Here is a 19872-nt window from a genome sequence, read left to right on the forward strand (position 1 = left end):
CCAATGTGTGTGGGGGGGCGTGGCTGAGCGGGGAGGCGTGGCCGATCGTGTGGGGGCGTGGCCGAGCGTGTGGGGGCGTGGCCAAGGGGCGTGGCCGAGCGGGGCAGAGTGTGGGGGGCGTGGTCGAGGTGGCAGAGTGTGGGGGGGGCGTTGCCGAGAAGGCAACTATGCAAAGCGGTTTCCATAGTTACCTGATGTGTATCATTGTTATCAGCGTACGTGTGCCGGGAGTCGGGGTATGCTAGTAAGCATGGTACACATCAGGTAAGTATTCAAAGAGACAGTGCTGGGTCACTTGTTGGTCTCCTGCTGTGCAGCACGCATCAGCGTGTGACAGCGGGAGACCAACGATCTGATTGGGCAGGGAGCCGGCATACGCTGGTAACCATGCTACACAATATTACTCGATGTGTACCATGGTTACCAGCGTACCCCGCCCCACGCACGCACGGGAGCCCACACCAGCGTACGCCGGCAACCCCAGCAATGCAAGGGTATGTGTCGGCTGGGTTGCCGGCGTACGCTGGGGTGGGCTCCCGGGGGTACAGCACTCACCTGGGAGTCGGGGCTCCGTGTCGGTTCGGGGAATGCGTGCGGGGGGTGGGGCCACAGCGAACGTGCAATGCATGAGGGGGGCATGGCGTGGCTGAGTTGCCAATGTGTGCGGGGGGCCGAGGCGAGAGACCAATCCGTGTGGGGGGCGGAGCCTGGGCGAGCGACCAATCCGTGCGGGGGGGCGGAGCCGAGGCGAGCGGCCAATGTGCAGCTTGTCACGGTAATGACAGAATTTTGGAGACAGACAGACAGAGGCAATTATATATATAGATACAGAAGCGGAAGTGAAACGCGCGTCAAGGTGCTGGGCAGTGTGATCTGATCTCTGGGGTATCCTAATCATTGCTGTGCTTATCGCTCACTAACTTATGGGTGGCTGTCTACAATTAATGGTCCCGGTTTTTGTCTATAATTTGTCCCAAAGGTATATATGTATATACTTACTTTTATAGGACAGGTGAAAATACTGCCATTCTTGATGTCTATGGGTAATAACTTATGATTAATAACCCTTGCTTCTCTGCCTATAATTTGCCTTGAAGATATACAATTATTTTTATAGGACATATATTGTATTTTTTTTATCTAATTATTGTGTCCTCACCTATGCCGGGTCAGCCATCCCATTTTAATATTTGCACTTCGCACTTTATATATTGATGTGGTGTTGTTGATCAGCAGATTCAATATATGTGTGATTTTATATGCACCCAGGGGTCTAATATAATTGTGCAATATTTCCTTCTGTATTATTTATATTCATTATACCACACTCCACTAGTTTGTCTTTTGTATGGTTTTATGGGGTAGGGAATTTTTAATCTGTGGGTACCAGCACTTTATTCATAAATAGATTTGTTTTGTAATTGTGATGAAATAAAAGATATTGAATATATATAGACCATTTGATGAGGACTTATTTTTGTGCAAACTCAATTTTTGGTTCTTAGTTTTGATATGGTGAGGTTGCCATAATTTATGGTTGTTGGATATGGAGTTCTATTTCCTGTTTTGGCTTAAACATTTTTTTTAATCTGTAATGAAAACTATGTAAAATTGCAACATTTTACATTAACGGATTGCAGCTTATATTGAATAAAAGATGGGGCTTAATATGGATGTATAAAGCGCTGCAAAAGTCATGGTGCTATATAACCAAGCGGAATAAATAAACATGGATTTGTTACAGCTTGTATCATAATTCTCCACCTTGCTGACGGTTTCCAAAGTTATAAAATTGGCTGTGGCACATACTGAAGTCTGGTGCATTAAGAAATAGAAGAGGACTCTACCCTTCATCTATAGACGTGTGCCCCCCCTCCCGCCATCGCTAGTTGTAGTAAGGCGTCTTGGGATGATATTGCGGTGATACTTTGGATCACACTTTGATTTTTTTGCAATGAATTATTTCCGAGCCGCTCTCACATAAACCATAACGGGATCAGAAGATTTGCAGTTGCCATGGAGCCTCAATGTCTTGCCGTGAAGATCGGAAGGTAAATTAGGAGCGGTTAACTGGTGCAGACGAGGGACGATCGCACAAAGTGACCGGAGGAGGCACACAACTAATCACTGCAGTGACCGGGTCTGCAGCTAATGAAGACGGAGGGATTAAAGAGCCCAATAACCCAAAACTGTCAATGGGGTCGTCATGTGACAGAGCAGAAGATGTCCCAGAAGGAGGGACCTTCACCAAGTAATCATGTAACGTGACTAGAAGGATACAGACAATATCCTAATGTAGCCGCCACCCCCCTGGGACCAGTCCTAGGAGAACTGAAGCCAGTAACGAAGCATGTTCTACTGTGACACAGACAACAGTGCCATCTGTGCGTAGGTCACTTACATGGACAGACAGGGAGGCAGTACTATCTGTGCCTAGGTCAATTACCAGGAGAGAGAGGAGGGCAGTACTATCTGTGCCTTGGTCATTTACAGGAGAGACGACAGGGAGGCAGTGTAATCTGTTCCTAGGACAGAGGAAGTATGCCTAGCTCCTTTACAGGGAGAGGCAAGGACTTAGTGCTATCTATGCCTAGGTCACTTACAGTTAGACAGGGAGGCAGTGCTATTTGTGCCTAGGTCACTTACAAGGATAGACAGGGAGGCAGTACTATCTATGCCTAATATGCCTAACTCACAGGGAGAGACAGGTAGGCAGTGCCATCTGTGCCTGGGTCACTTACAAGGGGGGGGGGGGGGGGGGGGACACAGGAAGGCAGTGCTAGCTGTACCTAGGTCACTTACAGGGGGAGACAGGAAGGCAGTGCTAGCTGTACCTAGGTCACTTACAGGGGGGGGGGACAGGAAGGCAGTGCTAGCTGTACCTAAGTCACTTAAGGCAGAGATCTGGAGGAGATGCTATCTGTGCCTAGCTTCTTTACAGGGAAAGACAGGGAGGCAGTGCTCTCTGTACCTAGGTTACTTACATGGAGAGACACGGAGGCAGTGCTATCTGTGCACAGGTCTCTGATGGGAAGAAACAGGGAGGTAGAGCTTTTTGTGCCTATGCTATTTATAGGAAGAGACAGTGCTATCAGTGTCTACATCACTTACAGGGAGGAACCAGTAAGCAGTACTATCTGTGCCTAAGTGACTTATTATGCGAAACAGGGAGGCAATACTATGTGTGTCCAAGTCATTCACAGAGAAAAATAAGGCAGATGTGTCTAGGACACTACTGACAGAGCTGATTTGGTCTTTCCCCATCTGTGTCTGGTTAATTTACAAGAAGAGACAAGATGGGAGTACTATCTCTACTTACATTCATAGAAAGAGATGTGTATCTAGGTTAATGTCATTTACAAGGAGAGACAGGGAGGCAGTGCCATCTGTGTCAACATTATTGACATAAGAGACCGAGAGGTAACACTATTTATGCTGACATATAAAACAGAGTGACAGGCAGGCAGTGTTCTCCATACCTACAGTGCCTACAAGTAGTATTCAACCCCCTGCAGATTTAGCAGGTTTACACATTCGGAAGTAACTTGGCATTGTGACATTTGGACTGTAGATCAGCCTGGAAGTGTGAAATGCAGCAAAAAAGAATGTTATTTCTTTTTTTATTTTTTTAAAGTTTATTCAGAGGGTCATTTATTATTCAACCCCTCAAACCACCAGAATTCTGTTTGGTTCCCCTAAAGTATTAAGAAGTATTTCAGGCACAAAGAACAATGAGCTTCACATGTTTGGATTAATTATCTCTTTTTCCAGCCTTTTCTGACTAATTAAGACCCTCCCCAAACTTGTGAACAGCACTCATACTTGGTCAACATGGGAAAGACAAAGGAGCATTCCAAGGCCATCAGAGACAAGATCGTGGAGGGTCACAAGGCTGGCAAGGGGTACAAAACCCTTTCCAAGGAGTTGGGCCTACCTGTCTCCACTGTTGGGAGCATCATCCGGAAGTGGAAGGCTTATGGAACTACTGTTAGCCTTCCACGGCCTGGAGAGCCTTTGAAAGTTTCCACCCGTGCCGAGGCCAGGCTTGTCCGAAGAGTCAAGGCTAACCCAAGGACAACAAGGAAGGAGCTCCGGGAAGATCTCATGGCAGTGGGGACATTGGTTTCAGTCAATACCATAAGTAACGTACTCCACCGCAATGGTCTCTGTTCCAGACGAGCCCGTAAGGTACCTTTACTTTCAAAGCGTCATGTCAAGGCTCGTCTACAGTTTGCTCATGATCACCTGGAGGACTCTGAGACAGACTGGTTCAAGGTTCTCTGGGCTGATGAGACCAAGATCGAGATCTTTGGTGCCAACCACACATGTGACGTTTGGAGACTGGATGGCACTGCATACGACCCCAAGAATACCATCCCTACAGTCAAGCATGGTGGTGGCAGCATCATGCTGTGGGGCTGTTTCTCAGCCAAGGGGCCTGGCCATCTGGTCCGCATCCATGGGAAGATGGATAGCACGGCCTACCTGGAGATTTTGGCCAAGAACCTCCGCTCCTCCATCAAGGATCTTAAGATGGGTCGTCATTTCATCTTCCAACAAGACAACAACCCAAAGCACACAGCCAAGAAAACCAAGGCCTGGTTCAAGAGGGAAAAAATCAAGGTGTTGCAGTGGCCTAGTCAGTCTCCTGACCTTAACCCAATTGAAAACCTGTGGAAGGAGCTCAAGATTAAAGTCCACATGAGACACCCAAAGAACCTAGATAACTTGGAGAAGATCTGCATGGAGGAGTGGGCCAAGATAACTCCAGAGACCTGTGCCGGCCTGATCAGGTCTTATATAAGACGATTATTAGCTGTATTTGCAAACAAGGGTTATTCCACAAAATATTAAACCTAGGGGTTGAATAATAATTGACCCACACTTTTATGTTGAAAATTTATTAAAATTTAACTGAGCAACATAACTTGTTGGTTTGTAAGATTTATGCATCTGTTAATAAATCCTGCTCTTGTTTGAAGTTTGCAGGCTCTAACTTATTTGCATCTTATCAAACCTGCTAAATCTGCAGGGGGTTGAATACTACTTGTAGGCACTGTACATCATCCTTTACAGAGAAAGACAAGGAAGCAGGTACCTATATAACCCTTAGAGATGAGGGTCAGGCAGCTGGAGGTTATATCTGGAGAGCATACAGGGGAGACGTATATAATCCCAGATTACTGGAATATTGTGATTTACAGGACGTTCATTACCCGCAGAATGCAGATCAGACCGGCGAGAGATTAGGAGCAAAACTGAATTCTCCATCTTCCCAATTACAGGGGAGCGCGGTCATCTGCCGTCTGCCCGGCCGTAATCACTGCAGATTATCTCTTTAATTATGTCTAGTGCAGATTAGTGAGGAGCACGGATTATATTTCCGCTGCGTTACCATTCACACCCGTTCCCAAAATGACAATATATAAAAATATAGAAATGTTACATTTAATGTAACATGTTACCGTGCCTGACCTGTCTAATGCCCTGACGTGCGCGGCCTTCTTACGGCCATACTGATTGATGGCACCACACAGAAAAGAAACGCCAGAACTAAAAGGATTTCTATGGCTCCAGAAAAAAAAAAAAACTTTATACCATAATCTGCAATAGATATAAAAAAAAACAACTGAGTATTACATAACCTCTCCGAGGGCTGCACGATGTCACCACTGCTGCTGCTCCTGTCTCTGATCAGCTGCAGCGGTGATATCACGTCATCAGCACTGTAGCCTATCAGCGAATTCAGGGTCTTCTGCAGTGTACACAAGAAGAGCCGCTGAGCTCAGTGATTGACTGCAGCACTGTGGACATGACATCCCTGCTGCAGCCAAACAAGGACCAGGGCAGCGGCAGAGATCCTACCCATAACAGCCCGTCATCCGCAGCTCCCCCATTACAGTGCATCAGCCACAACTCCACCCCCCCAATTACGGTGCCTCCTCCACAGTTCCCCCCCATACACACCAGCGCCTCCTCCGCAGTCCCCCCATATACACCAGCGCCTCCTCCGCAGTCCCCCCATATACACCAGCGCATCATCCGCAGATCCCCCCCCATTACAGTGCCTCCCCCGCAGTCCCCCCCCCCATTACAGTGCCTCCCCCGCAGTCCCCCCCCATTACAGTGCCTCCCCTGCAGTCCCCCCCCATTACAGTGCCTCCTCCGCAGTCCCCCCCCATTACAGTGCCTCCCCCGCAGTCCCCCCCCCCATTACAGTGCCTCCCCCGCAGTCCCCCCCATTACAGTGCCTCCCCCGCAGTCCCCCCCATTACAGTGCCTCCCCCGCAGTCCCCCCCATTACAGTGCCTCCTCCGCAGTCCCCCCATATACACCAGCGCATCATCCGCAGATCCCCCCCCCCATTACAGTGCCACCCCCCGCAGTCCCCCCCATTACAGTGCCACCCCCGCAGTCCCCCCCATTACAGGGCCTCCCCCGCAGTCCCCCCCCCCCATTACAGGGCCTCCCCCGCAGTCCCCCCCCCCATTACAGGGCCTCCCCCCCCAGTCCCCCCCCATTACAGGGCCTCCCCCCCAGTCCCCCCCATTACAGGGCCTCCCCCGCAGTCCCCCCCCCCCATTACAGTGCCTCCCCCGCAGTCCCCCCCACTACAGTGCCTCCCCCGCAGTCCCCCCCACTACAGTGCTTCCCCCGCGGTCCCCCCCACTACAGTGCCTCCCCGCAGTCCCCCCCACTACAGTGCCTCCCCCGCAGTCCCCCCCACTACAGTGCTTCCCCCGCAGTCCCCCCCACTACAGTGCCTCCCCCGCAGTCCCCCCCACTACAGTGCTTCCCCCGCAGTCCCCCCCCACTACAGTGCATCCCCCATTACAGTGCCTCCCCCGCAGTCCCCCCATTACAATTCCTCCCCCGCAGTCCCCCCCATTACAGTGCCACCCCCCGCAGCCCCCCCCATTACAGTGCTTCCCCCGCGGTCCCCCCCACTACAGTGCCTCCCCCGCAGTCCCCCCCACTACAGTGCCTCCCCCGCAGTCCCCCCCACTACAGTGCTTCCCCCGCAGTCCCCCCCACTACAGTGCCTCCCCCGCAGTCCCCCCCACTACAGTGCTTCCCCCGCAGTCCCCCCCACTACAGTGCATCCCCCATTACAGTGCCTCCCCCGCAGTCCCCCCATTACAATTCCTCCCCCGCAGTCCCCCCCATTACAGTGCCACCCCCGCAGCCCCCCCATTTACAGTGCCTCCCCCGCAGTCCCCCCCCATTACAGTGCCTCCCCCGCAGTCCCCCCCATTACAGTGCCTCCCCCGCAGTCCCCCCCATTACAGTGCCTCCCCCGCAGTCCCCCCCATTACAGGGCCTCCCCCGCAGTCCCCCCATTACAGTGCCCCCCCTGCTCGCCCACCTTTGGAGATGACGGCCACCAGCTGCTTCTCCTCCTCGGTCACCTCTCCTCTCCGGGGCGCCATGCTGCCGGCTCCTGTGGCTTTGGATACACGAGAAGCCGCAGTGATACAGTGTATACAGTGTGTACAGGGGTCAGTCCGCGGAGCTCACCCGGAGAGCGCGGCCATTACTAGTGCTGGCAGCCGAGCCCCGTCCTGAGCCTGCTCCCGGCACACACCACTGCGCGCAGCCCGGGGGAGCGCGGCCGCTCACACCGCTCACACCGCCCGCCCGTCTATCCATGGAAAGCTGGGAAATGCGAGGCTCAGGAGAATTAGTGCAGTAATATTACTAGACATAGATAAAGCAATGCGGCTCATGTAGAGGCTGAGGTTAGTGGCGCCGCGCAGCCCCCCCTGCTGTCGTGGAGTTGGTATCGCCCGCAGGACTGTGCCGCTGCCTGTCAGGAAAGCTCAGTCTGCCCTTCAGCAGTGTCCTATTGTCTGACAGTGTGTGCCCGGAGCCAGCCACAGCAGCGCATAGGTAAGCGGAGCCTGCACAGCGCCGACTATACTGCAGACACAGTGTGCACAGCGCCGGCAACACTGCAGACACAGGGTGCACAGCGCCGGCAACACTGCAGACACAGGGTGCACAGAGCCGGCAATACTGCAGACACAGGGTGCACAGCGCCGGCAACACTGCAGACACAGTGTGCACAGCGCCGGCAACACTGCAGACACAGGGTGCACAGCGCCGGCAATACTGCAGACACAGGGTGCACAGCGCCGGCAACACTGCAGACACAGGGTGCACAGCGCCGGCAACACTGCAGACACAGGGTGCACAGCGCCGGCAACACTGCAGGCACAGGGTGCACAGCGCCGGCAATACTGCAGACACAGGGTGCACAGAGCCGACTATACTGCAGACACAGGGTGCACAGAGCCGGCAACACTGCAGACACAGTGTGCACAGAGCCGGCAATACTGCAGACACAGGATGCACAGAGCCGGCAACACTGCAGACACAGTGTGCACAGAGCCGGCAATACTGCAGACACAGTGTGCACAGCGCCGGCAATACTGCAGACACAGGGTGCACAGAGCCGGCAACACTGCAGACACAGTGTGCACAGCGCCGGCAACACTGCAGACACAGTGTGCACAGAGCCGGCAATACTGCAGACACAGGGTGCACAGCGCCGGCAATACTGCAGACACAGGGTGCACAGAGCCGGCAATACTGCAGACACAGGATGCACAGAGCCGGCAACACTGCAGACACAGGATGCACAGAGCCGGCAACACTGCAGACACAGGATGCACAGAGCCGGCAACACTGCAGACACAGTGTGCACAGAGCCGGCAACACTGCAGACACAGTGTGCACAGAGCCGGCAACACTGCAGACACAGGGTGCACAGAGCCGGCAACACTGCAGACACAGGGTGCACAGCGCCGGCAATACTGCAGACACAGGGTGCACAGCGCCGGCAATACTGCAGACACAGGGTGCACAGCGCCGGCAATACTGCAGACACAGGGTGCACAGAGCCGGCAACACTGCAGACACAGTGTGCACAGAGCCGGCAACACTGCAGACACAGGGTGCACAGCGCCGGCAACACTGCAGACACAGGGTGCACAGCGCCGGCAACACTGCAGACACAGGGTGCACAGCGCCGGCAACACTGCAGACACAGGGTGCACAGCGCCGGCAACACTGCAGACACAGGGTGCACAGCGCCGGCAACACTGCAGACACAGGGTGCACAGCGCCGGCAACACTGCAGACACAGGGTGCACAGCGCCGGCAACACTGCAGACACAGGGTGCACAGCGCCGGCAACACTGCAGACACAGGGTGCACAGCGCCGGCAACACTGCAGACACAGGGTGCACAGCGCCGGCAACACTGCAGACACAGGGTGCACAGCGCCGGCAACACTGCAGACACAGGGTGCACAGCGCCGGCAACACTGCAGACACAGGGTGCACAGCGCCGACTATACTGCAGACACAGGGTGCACAGCGCCGGCAATACTGCAGACACAGGGTGCACAGCGCCGGCAATACTGCAGACACAGGGTGCACAGCGCCGGCAATACTGCAGACACAGGGTGCACAGCGCCGGCAATACTGCAGACACAGGGTGCACAGCGCCGGCAATACTGCAGACACAGGGTGCACAGCGCCGGCAATACTGCAGACACAGGGTGCACAGCGCCGGCAACACTGCAGACACAGGGTGCACAGAGCCGGCAACACTGCAGACACAGGGTGCACAGCACCGGCAACACTGCAGACACAGGGTGCACAGCGCCGGCAACACTGCAGACACAGGGTGCACAGAGCCGGCAACACTGCAGACACAGGGTGCACAGAGCCGGCAACACTGCAGACACAGGGTGCACAGAGCCGGCAACACTGCAGACACAGGGTGCACAGAGCCGGCAACACTGCAGACACAGGGTGCACAGAGCCGGCAACACTGCAGACACAGGGTGCACAGCACCGGCAACACTGCAGACACAGGGTGCACAGAGCCGGCAATACTGCAGACACAGGGTGCACAGCGCCGAGAACACTGCAGACACAGGGTGCACAGCGCCGAGAACACTGCAGACACAGGGTGCACAGCGCCGGCAACACTGCAGACACAGGGTGCACAGCGCCGACTATACTGCAGACACAGGGTGCACAGCGCCGGCAACACTGCAGACACAGGGTGCACAGCGCCGAGAACACTGCAGACACAGGGTGCACAGCGCCGAGAACACTGCAGACACAGGGTGCACAGCGCCGGCAACACTGCAGGGAGAGAGCACAGCGCCGGCTATACTGCAGGGAGAGAGCAACACAGCGTGTACAGCACCGAGAACACTGGAGGCAGAGTACAAGACTGTACACAGCACTGACAACACTGCAGGAAGATAACAAGTGTGTGCCAGGGAGCCAGCCACAGCAGCTCATAGGTAAGAGGAGCATGCATAGCACCGAGAACACTGCAGGGAGAGAGCACAGCACCGAGAACACTGCAGGGAGAGAGCACAGCACCGAGAACACTGCAGGGAGAGAGCACAGCACCGAGAACACTGCAGGGAGAGAGCACAGCACCGAGAACACTGCAGGGAGAGAGCACAGCACCGAGAACACTGCAGGGAGAGAGCACAGCACCGAGAACACTGCAGGGAGAGAGCACAGCACCGAGAACTCTGCAGGGAGAGAGCACAGCACCGAGAACTCTGCAGGGAGAGAGCACCACAGTGTGCACTTTTCTTGCTCTCATTTTTCCTCAGCTGAACTTTAAGATCTAAGACTTTTTTTATGTGCATGAATTGCCTTTCCCTGGAATATTGTTCACAAATGTTTCTCAATCTGTGTTCGGCTCCTTCAGATGTCCACAATGCACCAGACCTGAGAGCGGCAGCCTCATAGACATATATGAAACCGGTCTGTGCATTCTGGTCTGTGCCCTTAGGTCTCTTTCGCACATCCGTGTGTCCGTATGTGTGTTCTGCGTGTGTTGTTCATGTGCTAGCTGTGTGACATCCGAGTAACACACGGACTGCATGCGCTGTATACTCACCTGTCCCCCTGACGCTGCTGTTACTTCCGGGTCCGCAGTCAATGCAGTAAATATGTATGAGCTTAATGAGTGGGACCCGGAAGCAACAGCAGCACCAGAGACAGGTAAGTATAATAATTATGTATTTATTTAAGGGACAGGTGTTTTTTCTTCAGTACGTGTCAAATGGATCACATCAGTGTGCGGTCCGTGTGACACCCCAGCTGCCGGCAGAAAACGGACATGTCGCCAGATGGAGCACACAAACACTTCTTCTTTGTGGAGCTAATCCATCCACCTCACAGGTGCGGCATATCGAGATGCTGATTAGACAGCAGGATTATTGCACAGGTGCGCCTTAAGCTGGCCACAATAAAAGTTGTATCACTGTACAATGCACAGATGTCGCAGGGTTTGGTGCAGTTGGCTGCTGACTGCAGGAATGTCACCAGAGCTGGTGCCCATAAATTGAATGTTCATTTCTCCACCATAAGACGTCTCTAAAGGCGTTTCAGAGAATTTGGCAGAACATCCACCCACCCTCACAACCACAGACCACGTGCGACCACCCAACCTAGGACCTCTACATCCAGCATCTTCACCTCTAAGATGGACTGAGACCGGCCCCGCGGACAGCGGCTGCAACAATCGGTGCAAAACCAAAGAATTTGGGGCTCTGGACTGGAGTATACGACAGCGAGGACAAGATGGCATTTTTACACCAGTGCCACAGCTAAAGCAGAGTGCGGCGAAACCCAACAGGCAAATTTATCCAGAGTTGTGCCACAAATGCGCTCTAGTTCTTGACCTAAAATTAAAAAACAAAACAGTTTTCTAATGAATCCGAATCTTCTCTGGTTTTGACATTTGTCTAAGCAGCGAGAATGGTTCCAATGTCACGGGAAATACATTGGGGCCGGCTTATTATTGCAATGGCGCAGTTTGGTGCATTGTTTAGACCTATTTATTATGTGCCAAAATTGCTCAGTTTTTGGAAAAGTCTTCAGTTTTCATTCTCTTGTCGCCTCTGTAAGACATTGAGTGGATACATTTAAACTTTTACTACCCGTGGTTGCTTGAAAAATGTATAGTCGCTCATAAAATGAATATTCACCCCTCTGCAGTGTCAGTGATTAGGTGCAGTCAGCCGGCCGCATTACTTGCCTGAGGATCTCCTGGCAATCCTTGGACTGGCCGTCTGCTCTCCTGACCTGAGCGTGACCGCCGCATAGAAAGACAGGGTGCGACGCTCGGGTCAGGAGAGCAGACGGCCAGTCCGAGGATTGCGAGTGTTATGGCCGGCTGACTGCACCTGATCACTGACAACCGCTGCTGAGAGATGGGCAGGGAAGGGGTGAATATTCATTTTACATTAACATATGTTTTACTAGCTGACTCACAACTGTAAATTCTCTGGAGTTTACAGCAACACAACGGTGCAACATATACAAGTGCATCTCAATAACTAAGAATATCATCCAAAACTTCATTTATTTCAGTAATCCAGTGCAAAAAGGGAAAACGCATATATTATATAGAGTCCTTACACACAGAGGGGATCTATTCCTATATATTATATAGTCATTACACACAGAGGGATCTATTCCCATATATTATATAGAGTCATTACACACAGAGGGATCTATTCCTATATATTATATAGTCATTACACACAGAGGGATCTATTCCTATATATTATATAGAGTCATTACACACAGAGGTATCTATTCCCATATATTATATAGTCATTACACACAGAGGGATCTATTCCTATATATTATATAGAGTCATTACACACAGAGGGATCTATTCCCATATATTATATAGAGTCATTACACACAGAGGGATCTATTCCTATATATTATATAGAGTCATTACACCCAGAGGGATCTATTCCTATATATTATATAGAGTCATTACACACAGAGGGATCTATTCCTATATATTATATAGAGTCATTACACACAGAGGGATCTGTTCCTATATATTATATGGAGTCATTACACACAGAGGGATCTGTTCCTATATATTATATAGAGTCCTTACACACAGAGGGATCTATTCCTATATATTATATAGTCATTACACACAGCGGGATCTAGTTCACGTGTTCATTTCTGTTAATGATGATTATGGGTTACAGCCAATGAAAGACCAGAAATCATTATCTCAGAAAATTAGAATATTATATAAGAGCAACTGAAAAATGATGTTACACTCAGAATTGTTGGTGTCTACTGAAAAGTCTGTAGAGTAAATGCCTCAATACCTGGTTGGGCTCCTGTTACATGAATTCCTGCGGCAATGTGGCACTGCTGAGGTGTCATGGAAACCCAGGTTGCTTTAGGCCAGGTAAGACGCTTCTAGCGTTGTCTATTGGTCATGAGGGGCTTGATACAAGGATTGCGACACTTGTAGCCCATGTCCTGGATATGTCTGTGTGTGGTGGCTCGTGAAGCACTGACTCCAGCAGCAGCCACAGTATACAGAGATTTATACAGAAATCACATTTCATATGTGCTAATTAAACATGGACTGCAACATAATAAAATAACAGCTAGGTATTGGCAGTATTATAGTAGTTATTCATGTATATAGGTGCAGTATTATAGTAGTTATATTCTTGTACATAGGGGCAGTATTATAGTAGTTATATTCTTGTACATAGGGGCAGTATTATAGCAGTTATATTCTTGTACATAGGGACAGTATTATAGTAGTTATATTCTTGTATATAGGGGCAGTATTATAGTAGTTATATTCTTGTACATAGGGGCAGTATTATAGTAGTTATATTCTTGTATATAGGGGCAGTATTATAGTAGTTATATTCTTGTACATAGGGGCAGTATTATAGTAGTTATATTCTTGTACATAGGAGCAGTATTATAGTAGTTATATTCTTGTACATAGGAGCAGTATTATAGTAGTTATATTCCTGTACATAGGGAGCAGTATTATAGTAGTTATATTCTTGTATATAGGTGCAGTATTATAGTAGATATATTCTTATACATAGGGAGCAGTATTATATTAGTTATATTCTTGTACATAGGAGCAGTATTATAGTAGTTATATTCTTGTACATAGGGGCAGTATTATAGTAGTTATATTCTTGTACATAGGGGCAGTATTATAGTAGCTATATTCTTGTACATAGGGCAGTATTATAGTAGTTATATTCTTGTACATAGGAGCAGTATTATACGGTAGTAGTTATATTCTTGTACATAGGAGCAGTATTATAGTAGTTATATTCCTGTACATAGGGAGCAGTATTATAGTAGTTATATTCTTGTATATAGGTGCAGTATTATAGTAGATATATTCTTATACATAGGGAGCAGTATTATAGTAGCTATATTCTTGTACATAGTGGCAGTATTATAGTAGTTATATTCTTGTATATAGGTGGCAGTATTATAGTAGTTATATTCTTGTACATAGGAGCAGTATTATAGTAGTTATATTCTTGTACATAGGGGGCAGTATTATAGTAGTTATATTCTTGTATATAGGAGCAGTATTATAGTAGTTATATTCCTGTACATAGGGGCAGTATTATAGTAGTTATATTCTTGTACATAGGGGCAGTATTATAGTAGTTATATTCTTGTACATAGGGCAGTATTATAGTAGTTATATTCTTGTACATAGGGGTCAGTATTATAGTAGTTATATTCTTGTACATAGGAGCAGTATTATAGTAGTTATATTCTTGTACATAGGGGGCAGTATTATAGTAGTTATATTCTTGTATATAGGAGCAGTATTATAGTAGTTATATTCCTGTACATAGGGGCAGTATTATAGTAGTTAAATTCTTGTACATAGGGGGGCAGTATTATAGTAGTTATATTGTTGTACATAGGAGCAGTATTATAGTAGTTATATTCTTGTACATAGGGGGCAGTATTATAGTAGTTATATTGTTGTACATAGGAGCAGTATTATAGTAGTTAAATTCTTGTACATAGGGGGCAGTATTATAGTAGTTATATTGTTGTACATAGGAGCAGTATTATAGTAGTTATATTCTTGTATATAGGTGCAGTATTATAGTAGATATATTCTTATACATAGGGAGCAGTATTATATTAGTTATATTCTTGTACATAGGAGCAGTATTATAGTAGTTATATTCTTGTACATAGGGGCAGTATTATAGTAGTTATATTCTTGTACATAGGGGCAGTATTATAGTAGCTATATTCTTGTACATAGGGCAGTATTATAGTAGTTATATTCTTGTACATAGGAGCAGTATTATACGGTAGTAGTTATATTCTTGTACATAGGAGCAGTATTATAGTAGTTATACCTGTACATAGGGAGCAGTATTATAGTAGTTATATTCTTGTATATAGGTGCAGTATTATAGTAGATATATTCTTATACATAGGGAGCAGTATTTTAGTAGCTATATTCTTGTACATAGTGGCAGTATTATAGTAGTTATATTCTTGTATATAGGTGGCAGTATTATAGTAGTTATATTCTTGTACATAGGAGCAGTATTATAGTAGTTATATTCTTGTACATAGGGGGCAGTATTATAGTAGTTATATTCTTGTATATAGGAGCAGTATTATAGTAGTTATATTCCTGTACATAGGGGCAGTATTATAGTAGTTAATATTCTTGTACATAGGGGCAGTATTATAGTAGTTATATTCTTGTACATAGGGGCAGTATTATAGTAGTTATATTCTTGTACATAGGGGTCAGTATTATAGTAGTTATATTCTTGTACATAGGAGCAGTATTATAGTAGTTATATTCTTGTACATAGGGGGCAGTATTATAGTAGTTATATTCTTGTATATAGGAGCAGTATTATAGTAGTTATATTCCTGTACATAGGGGCAGTATTATAGTAGTTAAATTCTTGTACATAGGGGGCAGTATTATAGTAGTTATATTGTTGTACATAGGAGCAGTATTATAGTAGTTATATTCTTGTACATAGGAGCAGTATTATAGTAGTTATATTCTTGTACATAGGGGGCAGTATTATAGTAGTTATATTCTTGTACATAGGAGCAGTATTATAGTAGTTATATTCTTGTACATAGGAGCAGTATTATAGTAGTTATATTCTTGTACATAGGGGCAGTATTATAGTAGTTATATTCTTGTACATAGGGGCAGACTTTTTTTTCGGACTTTTTATAGTGTTTGTTTTTTCTCTTGCCTGTAGTCCCAGTCATCCTGACACACACACACACACACACACACACACACACACACACACACACACACACACACACACACACGTGCTATAATTTTCTGCTCCAGTACTTGAATTCAATGTCTCTAATTATATCTATTTTTTTTTTTTCTTTAACCTGTTTCCTAAAATACTTATGTGCAGGAAGAAATTGTTCTGCGTTGCGCAGCGTGCGCCTGTAGCTTGTTCTTTTGTCTGCCGAGCACATGACCCTTTTTTCCCTGCGTGTGACTTTCTTTCCATAATGTAGTCAGAATTGCCGTCCCCCTGTATTGAAACGTTCTGATCCAGATTTAATTGCAGCGCAGCAGAGAGGAGGATGCCAGGAGGTAAATTACCAGGAAAACCAAACAAATCCTTCTTATACAATGTGATTTCTGCTACTGGAGAAACTACTGGGTGGTAGAAATGGGAATATATATATATATATATATATATATATATATATATATATATATATATATATATATATATATATATATATATATATATATATATATATATATATATATACATATATACAGTACAGGCCAAAAGTTTGGACACACCTTCTGATCTCTAGAACAACTGTTAAGAGGAGACTTTGTGCAGCAGCCTTCATGGTAAAATAGCTGCTAGGAAACCACTGCTAAGGACAGGCAACAAGCAGAAGAGACTTGTTTGGGCTAAAGAACACAAGGAATGGACATTAGAGCAGTGTAAATCTGTGCTTTGGTCTGATGAGTCCAAATTTGAGATCTTTGGATCCAACCACCGTGTCTTTGTAGAAAAGGTGAACGGATGGACTCTACATGGCTGGTTGCCACCGTGAAGCATGGAGGAGGAGGTGTGATGATGTGGGGGGGCTTTGCTGGTGACACTGTGGGGGATTTATTCAAAATTGAAGGCATACAGAACCACCATGGCTACCACAGCATCTTGCAGCGGCGTGCTATTCCATCCGGTTTGCGTTTAGTTGGACCATCATTTATTTTTCAACAGGACAATGACCCCAAACACACCTCCAGGCTGTGTAAGGGCTATTTAACTAAGAAGGAGAGTGATGGGGTGCTACGCCAGATGACCTGGCCTCCACAGTCACCAGACCTGAACCCAATCGAGATGCTTTGGGGTGAGCTGGACCACAGAGTGCAGGCAAAAGGGCCAACAAGTGCTAAGCATCTCTGGGAACTCCTTCAAGACTGTTGGAAAACCATTTCCGGTGACTACCTCTTGAATCTCATCAAGAGAATGCCAAGAGTGTGCAAAGCAGTGATCAAAGCAAAAGGAGGCTACTTTGAAGAACCTAGAATATAAGACATATTTTCAGTTGTTTCACACTTTAAGTATTTCATTCCACATGGGTTATTTCATAGTTTTGATGCCTTCAATGTGACTCTACAATTTTCAGAGTCCAGAAAATAAAGAAAACTCTTTGAATGAGAAGGTGTGTCTAAACGTTTGGTGCACCCACAGTGGTACCACAGGGCAGGGGGAATGCGCCCACAGTGGTACCACAGGGTGGGGGGAATGAGCCCACAGTGGTGCCACAGGGTGGGGGGAATGAGCCCACAGTGGTGCCACAGGGTGGGGGGAATGAGCCCACAGTGGTGTCACAGGGTGGGGGGAATGAGCCCACAGTGGTGCCACAGGGTGGGGGGAATGCGCCCACAGTGGTGCCACATGTGGTGGACTGGAACTTGGAGTAGATGTTTTATAACTGAAGATAATGCACCCACAGCGGTGCCACGGGGCAGGGGTAATGCGCCCATAGTGGTGCCACAGGGCGGGGGTAATGCACCCATAGTGGTGCCACAGGGCGGGGGGAATGCGCCCACAGTGGTGCCACAGGGTGGGGGGAATGCGCCCACAGTGGTGCCACATGTGGTGGACTGGAACTTGGAGTAGATGTTTTATAACTGAAGATAATCCACCCACAGCGGTGCCACGGGGCAGGGGTAATGCGCCCATAGTGGTGCCACAGGGCGGGGGTAATGCACCCATAGTGGTGCCACAGGGCGGGGGGAATGCGCCCACAGTGGTGCCACAGGGTGGGGGGAATGCGCCCACAGTGGTGCCACATGTGGTGGACTGGAACTGGGAGTAGATGTTTTATAACTGAAGATAATGCACCCACAGCGGTGCCACGGGGCGGGGGTAATGCGCCCATAGCGGTGCCACAGGGTGGGGGTAATGCACCCATAGCGGTGCCACAGGGCGGGGGGAATGCGCCCATAGCGGTGCCACAGGGCGGGGGGAATGCGCCCATAGCGGTGCCACAGGGCAGGGGGAATGCGCCCACAGCGGTGCCACAGGGCGGGGTGAATGCGCCCACAGCGGTGCCACAGGGCAGGGGTAATATACAATTTCATTATTTTCATTTTCTTACAACTGGCCAGATCTATATCTGCCCAATGGCAATGAGACTGTCTCCATTAAGCTGTGGTCTGACTGCTATAACAGGGCATTAGACATCTGCTTTTTAGTAATTCTACATTCTGGCCGCCGTGACCTTGAAAGATGACACGTGGAGGGAAAAGTTATCCTGGGCATATTACTTGCAGCTTCTCCTTTTTTATTTTATGGCTTTATTTATCTGAAGTGACAACTGGCTGCAGTTCCTCCAGAGGTTTTGTGTCCACAGCTGAAGCTAAGCTCTTCTCTTCTAGAGGCTACCTATCTAAGGCTATGTGCACACTAGAAAAAAGATTTTTCTTAAGAAAATTTTGAGACTGAAGGATTAGCGCACCTGCGTTTTTACCGTGATTTGGTGCGTTTTTACCGCTGGTTGCTCCCTGCGTTATTGTGCCATTATCTATGGTAACTAACGCAGTTAGCTGCAGAAAAGAAGTGACTGCTCATTCTTTTTCTTAAGAAAATCTACTGAAAGAATTTTCTTAAGAATAAAACGCAGTGTGTGCGCTGCTAATTTTTTTTTGCCGTAGGTTTGGCTGGGGAATGTCTGCAGGAAGGTTACAAGAATTTCTCAAGAAATTTCTGCAGCAAAAACGCAGGTAAAAAACGCAGTGTGAAGCTTCTTAATTCACCGCTATCTGATGAAAACTGACGCAAAATTGGTCGAATTCTCCGCTGCTGATCAAGGGATGACGATAAATAATACCGCCACGTAGGACATCTCAGCCAATCATTAGAGTCCATGGGCAGTCACCCAACACACAGCAAGATACATGGCTCACCAATCCCACCTCCCATACCCCCTGAAAAGAAAGATATATTTTAAACAAGGCCACCCTTAAAGGGCAAGTTTACATTCACCTGAGTCGCTATTCCCAGTACTCGCTATTGGATTTTGACTTTGAGACCTCAGAGCGAAATCTGTGCCCCTCCCTGGAAGCAGTTGGAGCTTCTAATCAATGATTTGGTGTGTGTTTTTTAATTGTTTAGTCATGGCCAAAAGTTTAAGACTGAAACAAATTTTTGTTTTGCTGTGTGTGGTGTTTTTGTGTTTTTTGTTTTTTTTTTTCCCCTCATCTGTTTACTGCAATACTATTATCTTCAGAAGTTTTTAAACTTTTATTGACAAATACATTAAGTTTATGCAAAGAGTGAATATTTCCAATCCTGACCGATTTCTCCAGAATTCTTCCCTTGACGTCTGCAGCTTCGGAGCAAAATCCTAAATGTTGATCCATCGGAGTGTTCCCCCAAGCGCTCGGAGTGTTCCCCCGCAATTTGTGTTTTTTCTTTGTCCTTTTGCTTTTTGAGGATTGACCACAGGTTGTCAT

At 48.0% G+C, this 19872-nt stretch overlaps 2 protein-coding genes across 2 annotated transcripts in view; one reads left to right on the plus strand and one right to left on the minus strand.

Annotated features, from left to right (window-relative positions):
- The window catches only part of ANKMY2 (ankyrin repeat and MYND domain containing 2), a 42623-nt gene extending 34908 nt beyond the window's left edge, over positions 1-7715 (minus strand). The window contains exon 1 of the mRNA XM_075315727.1: positions 7367-7715. Within this exon, the coding sequence (XP_075171842.1) occupies positions 7367-7430 (64 nt within the window). The 5' untranslated portion in view covers positions 7431-7715. The remainder of the gene's footprint in view (positions 1-7366) is intronic.
- A 66-nt stretch (positions 7716-7781) lies between these two features.
- Positions 7782-19872, plus strand: part of BZW2 (basic leucine zipper and W2 domains 2) — a 45075-nt gene continuing 32984 nt past the window's right edge. Inside the window, exon 1 of the mRNA XM_075315728.1 lies at positions 7782-7890. The gene's annotated coding sequence lies outside the window, so the exon portion shown is untranslated. The remainder of the gene's footprint in view (positions 7891-19872) is intronic.

The sequence above is a fragment of the Anomaloglossus baeobatrachus genome, chromosome 6, assembly GCF_048569485.1.
Source record: "Anomaloglossus baeobatrachus isolate aAnoBae1 chromosome 6, aAnoBae1.hap1, whole genome shotgun sequence".
In the NCBI taxonomy this organism is placed as follows: Eukaryota; Metazoa; Chordata; class Amphibia; order Anura; family Aromobatidae; genus Anomaloglossus; species Anomaloglossus baeobatrachus.